At 52.4% G+C, this 12,491-nt stretch overlaps 1 protein-coding gene across 1 annotated transcript; it reads right to left on the bottom strand.

Moving 5' to 3' along the window:
* Positions 1-9,964: 9,964 nt before the first annotated feature.
* Positions 9,965-11,791, bottom strand: CCL17 (C-C motif chemokine ligand 17). Its single transcript, XM_012751414.2, has 3 exons — positions 11,583-11,791; positions 10,748-10,865; positions 9,965-10,219 (listed from the first exon to the last, which is right to left on the bottom strand). The coding sequence occupies exons 1-3, from the start codon at positions 11,650-11,652 to the stop codon at positions 10,099-10,101; spliced, it is 309 nt and encodes a 102-aa protein (XP_012606868.1). The 5' UTR covers positions 11,653-11,791; the 3' UTR covers positions 9,965-10,098.
* Between the last annotated feature and the right edge of the window lie 700 nt (positions 11,792-12,491).

Here is a 12,491-nt window from a genome sequence, read left to right as displayed (position 1 = left end):
GGTACCGTTGACCTAGTTAATGGCACCACTTTGGCAGCTGCTGTGTCACTCCACAGGGTCTGGGGGAAGCCAGCTCATAGCCGGGGGTCTGGTGTGGTGGAGAGGGGCCTTGTCAGGTAGCAGCGCACCTCTGCACCTGGAGCTTGGCCACAGCCCTGCGCACTGAGGAGGCGCAGGAGGGGACAGCTAGAGCTCGCGCTGTTGGAGCCCAAAGCAGTCTCTGGCTGTCACTGAGTGTGACCTCATCTCCCATCTGAGTAAACAGGCCAGGAGGTGGCCTGCTGCCACCCGCCACCTGAGGACCTCTTACAAGTACTGATGCCTGACGTCTCTGCACGTTCAGAGTCAGCAGGCCGGAGGTGGGGCTGGGGACGTCATCTTTTGTAACTTTCTAAGGTCTTCTGCTTAGACCTAGGCAGCGTCCATTTGGGACTTCCCCTTTGTCCCGAAACCACTCCAAAGCAGAGAGTGGGGTGGGTGGCAGTACCCACACCTTCCCTGGGTTTAGGAGGCAGCTGAGACAGAAGCACAGAATACTGGAAAGGGGGACCAAGAGCAGAGGCTTTGGAGCCAGCGTGTGGATGGGAGAGGAGGGGACACCCCCGGGCTGGAGCAGGGACTCGGAGCACACAGGCAGGAATCCCAGAGAGACGCCTCCCCTGCAGGAGCACCAGGGGGAGCAGAGACTGTTGCGAACAGCCTCACAGCTGCCTGGCTCCTGGGGCGGGGGGAGGCTAGATAGAGCGTTGGTGAGGATGTGGCCAGGTGAGAACCCACTGCTGATGGGACTAGTTGGGACGGTGTCAGTTTCAACTCTGGCTGTGTGGTGGAATCACCTGGGTAGCTTCTAAATAAAACACCTATGCCTGGATTTCCTTTGCAAAAACTAATGAAGCCAGGATCTTCTGGAGCAGGGCGTAGGGCATCAGTATTTTTGCAAAGTTTCCCCATGTAACTCTAATTTGTTTATTTTTCTTTTAGAGGCAGGGTCTCACTCTGTCCCCCAGGCTGGAATGCAGTGGTGCAATCAGCTCAATGTAACTCTGAACTCCAGGGCTCAAGAGATCCTCCCATCTCAGCCTCCCAAGTAGCTGGGACTACAGGCACGTGCTACCACACCTGGTTAATTTTTTAAATTTTTAAAAAAGTCTTTGTAGGCCGGGCGCTATGGCTCATGCCTATAATCCTAGCACTCTGGGAGGCTGAGGCGGGCGGATTGCTCGAGGTCAGGAGTTTGAAACCAGCCTGAGCAAGAGCGAGACCCCATCTCTACTATAAATATAAAGAAATTAATTGGCCAACTAATATATAGAGAAAAATTAGCCGGGCATGGTGGCGCATGCCTGTAGTCCCAGCTACTCGGGAGGCTGAGGCAGCAAGATTGCTTGAGCCCAGGAGTTTGAGGTTGCTGTGAGCTAGGCTGACGCCACAGCACTCCCTCACTCTAGCCTGGGCCACAAAGCGAGACTCTGTCTCAAAAAAAAAAAACAAAAACAAAAAAAAAATCTTTGTAGATGGCTCACACCTGTAATTCTAGCACTCTGGGAGGCCAAGGCAGGAGAATTGTTTGAGCTCAAGAGTTCAAGACCAGCCTGAGCAAGAGCGAGACCCCATCTCTACTAAAAAAATAGAAAGAAATTATCTGGACAACTAAAAAATATATATATATATATATATATATATATATATATATATATATATATATATATATATATAAATTAGCCAGGCATGGTGGTGCATGCCTATAGTCCCAGCTACCTGGGAGGCTGAGGCAGGAGGATCCCTTGAGCCTAGCAGTGTGAGATTGCTGTGAGCGAGGCTGATGCCACGACACCCTAGCCCAGGCAACAGAGTGAGACTCTGTCTAAAAAAAAAAATCTTTGTAGAAATGGGGTCTTCCTGTGTTACCCAGGCTAGTCTTGAACTCCTGGCCTCTCAGAGTGCTGGGATTACAGGTGTGGGCATCCCTAGGTAATACCCTGCCCTAGGTAATTCTAAAGCACAAGTAGGATTGAGAACCACGGCTCTACTGAAATTCTTTTACACATGCACCTCAAGACATGCTAAAAAATAATCAAAGCAGAACTATTTGTGAGAGCAAGAGCCCGGGAACAATCCAGATGGCCATTAACAAGAGAATAGATGAATGAGTTGTGTGGCCACGTGGTGGAACGCACCACAGCCGTGATGAGCTATAGCTGTGCGGATCAGAGTAGCAGAATCTCACAAAATGTGGAGCCACAAAAGCAAGTCACAGAAGCATGTGTGTATGGAATATGTTATCATGTATTATGTAGAGTTCAAAGGTTTAAAAACATGCATGATGCATCAATATATCACTAAGGATATACACATACGTAATGTATGTATATTATGTACACACACGCATTTGTGAGACAAAACTACATAAGCTCAAGGAGAATAGTAAACACCAAATTCAGGACCATAATTGGCTCTGGAGAGAGATGGGAAGGGAAAAATGAGACTTCAGAGTAGCAGGAAGGTTTTATTTCTTAAGCTAGATGGTGGGTATGCAGATGTTTATTTTATTATTGGTCTGTATACTTTACATGTACATTATGTATTTTGTATTTATAAGAAACTTCATTGAGGAGCCGGGTACAGTGGCATGCTCCTGCAATCCCAGCTACTTGGGAGGCTGGGGGGGGGGGATCACTTGAGGCCAGGAGTTCAAGGGCAGCCTGGGTAATGTAGTAAGACATTACTCTTTTTATTTTTTATTTTTTTATTTTTTTATTTTTTTTTTGAGACATAGTCTCGCTTTGTTGCCCAGGCTAGAGTGAGTGCCATGACCTCAGCCTAGCTCACAGCAACCTCAAACTCCTGGGCTCAAGCGATCCTTCTGCCTCAGCCTCCCAAGTAGCTGGGACTACAGGCATGCGCCACCATGCCCGGCTAATTTTTTCTATATATATTAGTTGGCCAATTAGTTTCTTTCTATTTATAGTAGAGACGGGGTCTCGCTCTTGCTCAGGCTGGTTTCGAACTCCCGACCTCAAGCAATCCGCCCGCCTCGGCCTCCCAGAGAGCCAGGATTACAGGCATGAGCCACCGCGCCCGGCCAAGACATTACTCTTAAAAAAAAAGAAACTTCATTTTTTAAAAACCTAGAAAACTGGCTGGGCGCGGTGGCTCACGCCTGTAATCCCAGCTTTCTGGGAGGCCAAGGCAGGCGGATTGCTCAAGGTCAGGAGTTCGAAACCAGGCTGAGTGAGAGCGAGACCCTGTCTCTACTACAAATAGAAAGAAATTAATTGGCCAACTATATATATAGAAAAAAGTAGCCGGGCATGGTGGCGCATGCCTGTAGTCCCAGCTACTCGGGAGGCTGAGGCAGGAGGATCGCTTGAGCCCAGGAGATTGAGGTTGCTGTGAGCTAGGCTGACGCCACGGCACTCACTCTAGCCTGGGCAACAAAGCCAGACTCTGTCTCAAAAAAAAAAAAAAAACAACCTAGAAAACTCCACACATAAGACCTAGAGACAAAAGACCCTGGGTCTCTTTTTTATTTTATATTTTTTTAATTTCAGCATATTACAGGATACAAATGTTTGGGTTACGTATATTGCCTTTCCCCCTCCTGAGTCAGAGCTTCAAGCGTGTCCATCCCCCAGACGGTGTGCACCACTCCCATTAGGTGTGAATATACCCATCCCCACCTCCCCCCAGACCCTGGGTCTTAATGAAAATGCCCGCTAGTCCAGAACAAAGTCCTGTACCTCCCTGACACAAACCCTCCAGGAGACATTTGGCCTAGCTGTAATCTCATTCAAAATTTAAAAGATAGAATCAATACAGCATCTAAATAATGACACTGCAATATAATTCACAACAGAGGGAAAACATTGCCACAGAACCAGATAATACTGTCTGTGACCAACATTTTTGGTACAAATTACACAAATGTGTACAATATAATGAAGAGATACAAGAAGTCAAGAAATCATTAATAAGTATAAAAAGAAAGAGAGATCTATGATGAAAACCTGGAATGGCAGAGCTGAGTCAAGAAGTGAAAAACTAAAAAATTCTAGATGTGCTTTTTCTTTTTCTACAATTAAACATTTTTTATTTTAAATCATAACAGATTTCAAATACAGAGAACTGCACATCTAACAGACAACTGGCTTTGTTGTATTCGATTCAGATTCTTCTTTTTTTTAATATACGTTACAGCTGTAGCTAAATCCTCCCAAAACATTCCCTTCCCTGTTTTCCCAAGAGATTGTTTTATTCTACAGCTAATGTATGTCTCATCCAAGCCTGCTTTTATACTGCCACTCTACAGAAAAATCAACAGTGCATGTGTCCCTTTTTTTTAGGTAAAATTTACATCACATAAAAGTAGCCATTTAAAATGAACAGTTCAATACCATGGAGTACTATTCAGCTCTAAGAAACAATGGTGACATAGCACATCTTATATTTTCCTGGTTAGAGCTGGAACCCATACTATTAAGTGAAGTTTCCCAATAATGGAAAAACAAGCACCACATATACTCACCAGCAAATTGGTATTAACTGAACAGCACCTAAGTGGTCACATAGGTACTGCAGTAATAGGGTATTGGGCAGGTGGGAGGGGGGAGGGGGGCGGGTATATATATATACATAATGAGTGAGATGTGCACCATCTGGGGGATGGTCATGCTGGAGACTCAGACTTGGGGGGAGGGGGGGAAATGGGCATTTATTGAAACCTTAAAATCTGTACCCCCATAATATGCCGAAATAAAAATAAATAAATAAAATGAACAGTTCAGCAGCATTGAGTACTGTCACAATACTGTGCAACCACCACCTCTATCTAGTTCCAAAACATTTCCGTCACCCCAAAAGGAAACCCCAGACCCAGTAGGCAGACACTCCCCATTTGCCCCTGCCCCCGTTACCACCAACCTGTGTTCTAACTCTATGGATTTACCGATTTACCTGTTCTGACATTTTATATAAATGAAATCATGCAATATGTGACCTTTTGTGGCTGGCTCCATTTAGCATAATGTCTCAAGGTTCACCCATGCTGTAGCACGTACCAGCACTTATTCTGTTTATGCAGAATAACAATGTCCTATTGCATGGACATAGCGCTTCTGCTTATCCATTCATCTGTTGGTGGACATTGGGCTGTGTCCATCTCTCCCTCTTGTGAATATCCTGCTGTGAACATATATGTGCAGGACTGAAGTCCTTTGAAGGCCCACTTGTTAACAAGGCCCTGGTCCCTTTGCTTGTCTGGGTATTTCTTTTCTGTGGTTGGCATGTTGGCTTTGGAGAAGGATGTGGGGAATACCCAGGTCATGGCGGTTCAATTATGAGAAAACTTCAGGTTTTCTAAGACTGTGGTCGCCTAAGGGCACTTCTATTGGGTACATCCTCAAACAGGTCAGAGAAGGTCCAGTGTCACTGCTTCATGACGAAACAGGCCCAGGAAGGAGAGGCGCAGGTTCAAGGCCCCACGGCCAGTCAGTGGCAAAGTGGAAACAGGTCCCTGACTCCTTGCGTTAAAAAGTACCTGTGACGGGCCGGGCGTGGTGGCTCACGCCTGTAATCCTAGCACTTTGGGAGGCCGAGGCGGGCGGATTGCTCAAGGTCAGGAGTTCGAAACCAGCCTGAGCAAGACTCCGTCTCTACCAAAAATAGAAATAAATTAATTGACCAACTAAAAATACATATACAAAAAATTAGCCGGGCATGGTGGCGCATGCCTGTAGTCCCAGCTACTCGGGAGGCTGAGGCAGTAGGATCGCTGAGCCCCGGAGATTGAGGTTGCTGTGAGCCAGGCTAATGCCACGGCACTCACTCTAGCCTGGGCAACAAAGTGAGACTCTGTCTCAAAAAAAAAAAAAAAAAAAAAAAGTACCTGTGAGATCCACCGTTTTAGCCCTCACATGTGAGTGCGAACATGCCGTATTTGTCTTTCTCTGCCTGGCTTGTTTCACTTAATATAATGACCTGATTCTGCAAATGACATGGTTTCATTCTTTTCTATAGCTGAGTATTCGGTTGTGTGTGCATATCACGCTGTCTTTATCCATGCGCCCGTCCATGGACACTTAGGTTGATTCCACGTGTTGGCTGTTGTGGGTGTCCTGCAGTAAACACGGGGTGGGGTATCCCTCTGATAAACTGACTTCCTTTCCTTTGGACAAATCCCCAGTAGTGGGATCGCTGGATCATATGCTAGTTCTATTTGGGGGGGAGGGGGATGAAGAGAGCTTGGTTAATGGGTACATACAGTTAGATGGAAGGAATAAGTTCTCATTTTTTGGTGGCACAGCAGAGTGACTATGGTTAACAACGATTCATTGTATATTTCAAAATAGCTAGAAGTTTTAAAATGTTCCCAACACAAATTCCAAGTGATGGATATGCTAATTACTCTGATTTGATCATTACACATTGTAGGCGTGTGTCAACATGTCACATATATTCAATACATATGTACAATTATGTATCAATAAATTGTTTTTTGTTTATTTACTTATTTTGAGATAGAGTCTCACTTTGTTGCCCAGGCTAGAGTGAGTGCCGTGGTGTCAGCCTAGCTCACAGCAACCTCAATCTCCTGGGCCCAAGCAATCCTGCTGCCTCAGCCTCCCAAGTAGCTGGGACTACAGGCATGCGCCACCATGCCCGGCTAATTTTTTCTATATATTTTCAGTTGGCCAATTAATTTCTTCCCATTTATAGACAGGGTCTTCCCCTTGCTCAGGCTGGTCTCGAACTCGTGACCTCTCGAGCAATCCGCCCGCCTCGGCCTCCCAGAGTGCTAGGATTACAGGCGTGAGCCACCGCGCCCGGCCTATAAATTGTTTTAATGTCCCTGCAGAATTGGAATTTATGGAGGTGGCTGAGTGACCACAGAGCTGCCAAGGCCACTGAAAGGCGAACGCATTGCTTGCATGTCCCCAGAGAGGAGGGCATGCCGCGGCGGGCAGCGCCCAGGGGAAGCCTGGCTTGGGTCAGCGCGGGGAGTGGCACAGGCCACAGCCTTCATGGGGTTTCCACAGGAAGGGCAAGGCAGGGCGGGGAAACGGCTTAGGACTGGCCAGTTGGAATGTCCGTACCTGGCGCTGGGTGATCTGGGGCAGGGGAAATACTGGGTTGGCGTGGGAGAGAGGACAGGAGATGGCTGCGGGTCCCTATGCAGGTTGGTTCCAGGGTTTGTAATTAGGATTTCCATCACCTGCGAAATCTGGACGGCAGGGGAGGCGCAAACCACTGTGGCCGTGAATTCGGCCCTGTGATTAATGGATGCCAAATGCAGCCTCAATAAAACCATGCAACACCCCTGGCCGCTGGCTGGGTTGCTTCTGGAGTTAGGGGCCCGCAAGTCTCAGCGGCGTTTTTTCCGTCTCCCCCTTCATCCAGAAGTGTGCCTGGTGCGGGCCAGCTACAGACTCCCCTCCCCCAAGGCCTGGAGCAGCTACAAGCGGATGTGGCCCAGCCCGGCCGCTGGGGACAGCGCGGGGGACAGTCTGGTTGGGCCGCCCGCCTCTCCCGGATCAGCCTCGGACTCCGGTGTGGGGGCCGGCGCGCCCTCTGGCGGGAGATCGGAGAACAACCCAGTTTTAACGTCCGCCCTTTAAGATGCGCTTCAAGCCCAGTGATTGTTACTAACGCTAAGCCTCCTCTGGAAAGTTCTTTCCCCGCCGGTGCCCCCTGTGGACTCCACCCAGGCGCCGCTGGTGAAATGCGCAAGTCAAATGTCCACTATGCACAAAGCTCTTTCTCCTCCCCCTTATAAACGAGACAGGTACTGAGTTGTCCGACCCAAGTACCGGCCCAGTGAGTGTATTGGGCGATCAAGTGCCAGGCAGCTACAATGACAGAGGGAAGAGTGGGGCGAGATTAGACGGAGAGGAGAGCTGGGAGCTGGTGGGGACGCTGGGTGGGGGGTCAGATGCAACCAAGGAGACCAGGGAGGACCTCCTGGTGGTGGCATTTGAGCTGGGCTCTGAAGGCAAATGGGAGTTCAGAAGCGGAGGAGGGGAAGGACCTTCCGAGTGGGGCAGGAGCAATGTCAGACCTGCACCCCTGCTCCTCACTGTTCACTGCGTCTCTCCCTCCCTCCCTGCTCACCAGTTCCTTAAAATGCCCAAGGGCCTTGGTAGCCATCCTGTCCCAGCTCTTGCATCTGACCCCACCCACCTTGCACCCTGCTGCTGCTATTGAACACTCACTCTGAATCCTGCATTTGGTTGTCAGTCCTGGAGCCCCCTGTCCCATGCCTTGGAGCAAGCCCCCTGCCCTCCCTCACTTTTTAGGACCCCCCTGGCAACTCCCCACCTCCCACAGGCCTCCATGGCAGCTCTACCCATCTGAGTTTACGATATGGGCTTCTGAGTAAGGTTGCACTAGCAAAAAAAAAAAGGCCTTGCTTTTTAAAAATCAAGGTTTGCCATGCATACTCTGAGAGTCCTTCCAGCTCTGGCTGGCAGGGTGCAGGGTCCAGGCCCCAGCCCTGGGGGGCCTTTGCTGTCTTAGGGGCTCCCCCTTGCCTCCCCACTTCTTAGACCATCCTTCCACCACCCTGCTGAGCCAGAGGACATTTTTCCATAAAGAACCCAGGACTCTGGGTCGGAGCACTTGTTCAAGGGACACTCCTCAGCATCGGGACAGAAGAGCTCACTGTGGCAGAGGGGACCCAGGAGCCAGTGCATCGCCATACCAGCCCCCTCACTGTTACTGTTCTTGTTTTACCCGCCCCTGCTGGAAAGGGGACTTGGGCACTGCCATCCGCCCTGCCCTGATGGCTGGCCACACGGGGGCAGAAGGAAGCAAACGCCTCTCCTGGAAGTTACCCCCTAGCTGAAGCCCCCAAACAATGTTGGACACAGAAAACTCAGAGTAAAAGGACCCCAGACTGCATCCCAGAGAAGCTGGGAACCCAGTGCTGGCAGGGGGAGTGAGACAGAACTAGCGATGAAGACACTGACTGTCCCCGCTGCACACTGTGGCTCCAGCCCTGAGCCCGGGCTGGGGTCGGGGGTGGCCCAGAGCCTCCGATCCCCATCCCCCCGGGGGCATGGGCTGGGAGCTCCCAGCATAAGGGAGGCAGTGGGACTCACAGACACACACAGGAATCCACGGAAGAACCACCTGGTGCAGGGGTGGGCTGCACCCCAGTCCCTAAGAGCTGGGGGAGACCCGAGGGGTGGAGAAAGTTGAAAGCCAATGGACTGGAGTGGGGGGCCGGCTGTGCTCAGGGCCAGTTCCTGCAGGGCCGGTTCTTAGCTTGGGCTAAGCCTGGGTGGGATGTCAGAGCTGGGAGGGGTGGGACGAATGCTTCTGATGAGAAGGAAGGGGGGCACAGCTGGGCCCACCTGCCTGGGGCTGGAGAGGTGGGGACGGAGGATGGGGGGAGACACAGCTCAGCCCTGGGAGCCCTCCTAGTTCGAGCTGGGAGAGGGAGCCAGGGGACTGCAGTGAGTGCCAGGGAGATGGCCGGAGGCCTGCAGTTCCCCTCCAGGGAGCTCCGGCCTGCTCAGGGGTCCTGGAAACGTTTGTGGAATTGAATCCAGCGTGCAAGGGGAAGCATGTGTTCAGCTCCACACCGGGCAAGAGTAGAGACCGGTCTTGGGGGAAACTGGGAGACCTCAGGAGCAGAGAAGTGGGGGGGATACGGCCGGCCCTCCCCAGGACTCCAGCCAGCGGGTGGAAGGGAGGACGGGGCCAGCTCGAGGGGTGGCCCTGCTGAGCCTCTGGTCTGCCCTGCCCTGCTCATGCCAGGACCCCGCCAGCCCCGCCCCTGCCCAGGCCTCCCTGCAAGGGGCTCCCCCCACTGTGGCGTGGTCTGTGGCAGCCATGTGCCTCTCTGAGCCCCAGTGTCCCTTTCTGAACTAGACTCGGCAGGACAGACGTCCTCTGAGGGCCCTTCTAGAGTGACAGGCCGGAGCGGAAGGGCGTCCTGCACCCGGAGGACAGAGCACGCTGACCAGACTGGGCAGAAAGACTTTAATCTGGGCCGTCTCGGGGCCGTGGCTCCAGTTCGGAAAGGGGACGGGTCTTCTCTCGGGGCTCCTCTCTGCCCTGGAACCGGCGCCGGAAGTCTCCACATGGTCCGGGAGAAAGTCAGGACTCCTGGATGACGGAGCTGCGCAACCTCCTGAGCTTCTGCAGGTGTGTGACTGCCTTCCTCACCCTCTCGTTGCTGGGGTCTGAACAGATGGACCTGCCCTGGACGGTCACCAGCCTGCACCGCGGAGGAGCCATCGGCACTGTCAGGACAGGACGGGCTTCCAGAGCACCCGCCCCGCCTGCACTGACCAGGGCCCGAGAGGCGAGGGGACTTGCCTCAAGTCACACGGGGCGTGGTGGCAGATCTGGGACAGCAGCCCCTGACCTCCGAGATCTTGCCCCTCCCAGCGAGCCAGGGCTGCAGCACTGTGCCCACCCCTCAGACTGCCCGGCCCCCCAGAGCGAGGACGCAGAGGCTGCGGGAAGGGCCTGGCCCTCGGGGGTCTCGGCCCAGGCCGGAGGACGCGATCACCTCCCCGATGACCGGCCGTGGGACCTGGGGTCCTCAGCCCTCTCCAGGCCTGGGTTCCACCACAAGCCAATGAAGACGTTGGACCTCACAGCCCTCGGCCCTTCGGGGCCCAGAGTGTAGGGCGCAGAGCCTGCCCAGGAGCCGGCGGGGGTCACGGGGAGGGTCGGCTGCTCCCCCCCTCCCCTGCGACCGTCCTGGTCCCGTGCTCCACCCCAGAGGCGTGGGACTCACACGACGGCCTCCCGGGTGCACTCCGCTGAGGTCCTGTACCAATCCACCAGCTTCTTGATGGGAATGGCGCCCCGGAAGTACTCCAGGCAGCACTCCCGGCCCACGTTGGTCCCTCGGGCTGCAGAGAGAAGGCAGGGAAGGGGATTGTCCCTGAGTGTCTGCATGTGTGTGCAGCGTCTGTGTGTGTGTGTGTATCTGTGTGTGGTGACTGCGTGTGCATGTCACTGTCCCCATCTGTGTGCGCTGTGGGTGGGTCTTGGGGCCTGCATGTTTCATTGTGCATGTGTGTTAACGTGCACATGTGTGTGTGTGTGAAGTCTCTGTGTGTGCTGGGAGTTCTGTGTCCGTGTGCGCCCGCCAGTGCACGTCTGCCCGCGCCTGTGGGAGAGCCCCGTGTGCGCCTGCGCGTGTCCGTGTCTAGCAACCGTATTGCAGCTTTCCTCTCCCAGCCTCATATGCAATAACCTCTTTTTCCACGTGCTCCTGGAACCAGTGAGTCCCTCATTATACATAAAAACCCTTAATAAAACAGAAGCTGACACACGGTGTCCAGAACTGTCCATTCTCCGCCATAAAACCACAACTGCAGCCATCACCACCAACTCCGTCCGAGATGCGCTGCACGCCGTCCCCACTAAGCTCGTCCCCAAGTGCTGGGGCGGCGACATCATCATCCTCATCCTTTTCTTTTCATTGCTTCCCTCAAAACCCGCTCCTGCCGGCCCCTCACATCCTTTGTGGGAGTCGGTGGGGCGTAAATAACACACAAACACGCGTGTGTCACTGCGTGGTTCCCGCGCTCTCCCGGTGCCCGGCGCCTGTCCCCTGCGCTCACCTGCGTGGCTCTGCTGCAGGGAAGCCCCCAGGAGGAGGGCGGCCAGGAGCAGTGTCTTCAGGGGGGCCATGGTGCCGGAGGCCTCCAGAGGTTGTCTCTGCCCAGGGGATGCCAGGCCAAGAGCCAGTGTGGAGGTGACCTTTTTATCCTCTTTAGGGGTCTTGGCCCGCCCCTGTCACCTCCCTCGCATCCTTCCGTAGGCCAGTGCAATTCGAAGAATTCGAGATGATTCAGTAGAAGCCAAGTCTTGGAATGTTTGTGGATTTCCAAAGAATGGATGCTTGCTCGAATGAGGACGGAGGTGGGGGTGCCTGTGTCGGGGCCACGGCAATGACGTACTTCTCCTTTTAAAGGGAACATTTCTTGGTTCCTCTATCGGCAGAATTGAAAAGCTTTCATCCTCAACTGGGCTCACCCCTTGCTGGTTGGGGTAGCTTGGAAGTGTTGGGGTGACCTAGGGAGATAGCTGGCATAGAAACCTCTGCGGACATGGCAGTCTGCTTAGGTGTGGCTATTTTGCAAATGGCAAGGACATTCCAAGGGCAGGAGGAGCTGCAAGCAGTTTCTCTCCTGGGCTGGAAACTGCTCCAGGACTGCAACTAGGAACATCCAACCTGCTGCGAAACTGGCCTGGCCGCAGCCCCACGATTTAGGTTGTATTTTGTTTTAGGCTAGCAGTAGCTTTGATGAGCACCTGGACATCTTAATCTTTATCAGCGATCCTTAAAGCTTACCTGAATGACGTGCACCTGTTATTGTAATCTTTTTTGGAAACCTTTAGTACTTGTTTGCCTGTGGGATATCTATAGAGCACTGTTTGCTTGTATGATTTCGGATGATCTTTTGTTCTTAGAATGAATAAATACGAATGAGGAGTTACTCTTGGGACTCTGGGTTTGGAAAGGCTTC

The sequence above is a fragment of the Microcebus murinus genome, chromosome 20 (genome assembly GCF_040939455.1).
Source record: "Microcebus murinus isolate Inina chromosome 20, M.murinus_Inina_mat1.0, whole genome shotgun sequence".
Taxonomy (NCBI): Eukaryota; Metazoa; Chordata; class Mammalia; order Primates; family Cheirogaleidae; genus Microcebus; species Microcebus murinus.
The sequence above is the reverse complement of the archived record's forward strand: the minus strand, read 5'-3'. Positions and strand labels throughout refer to the sequence as shown.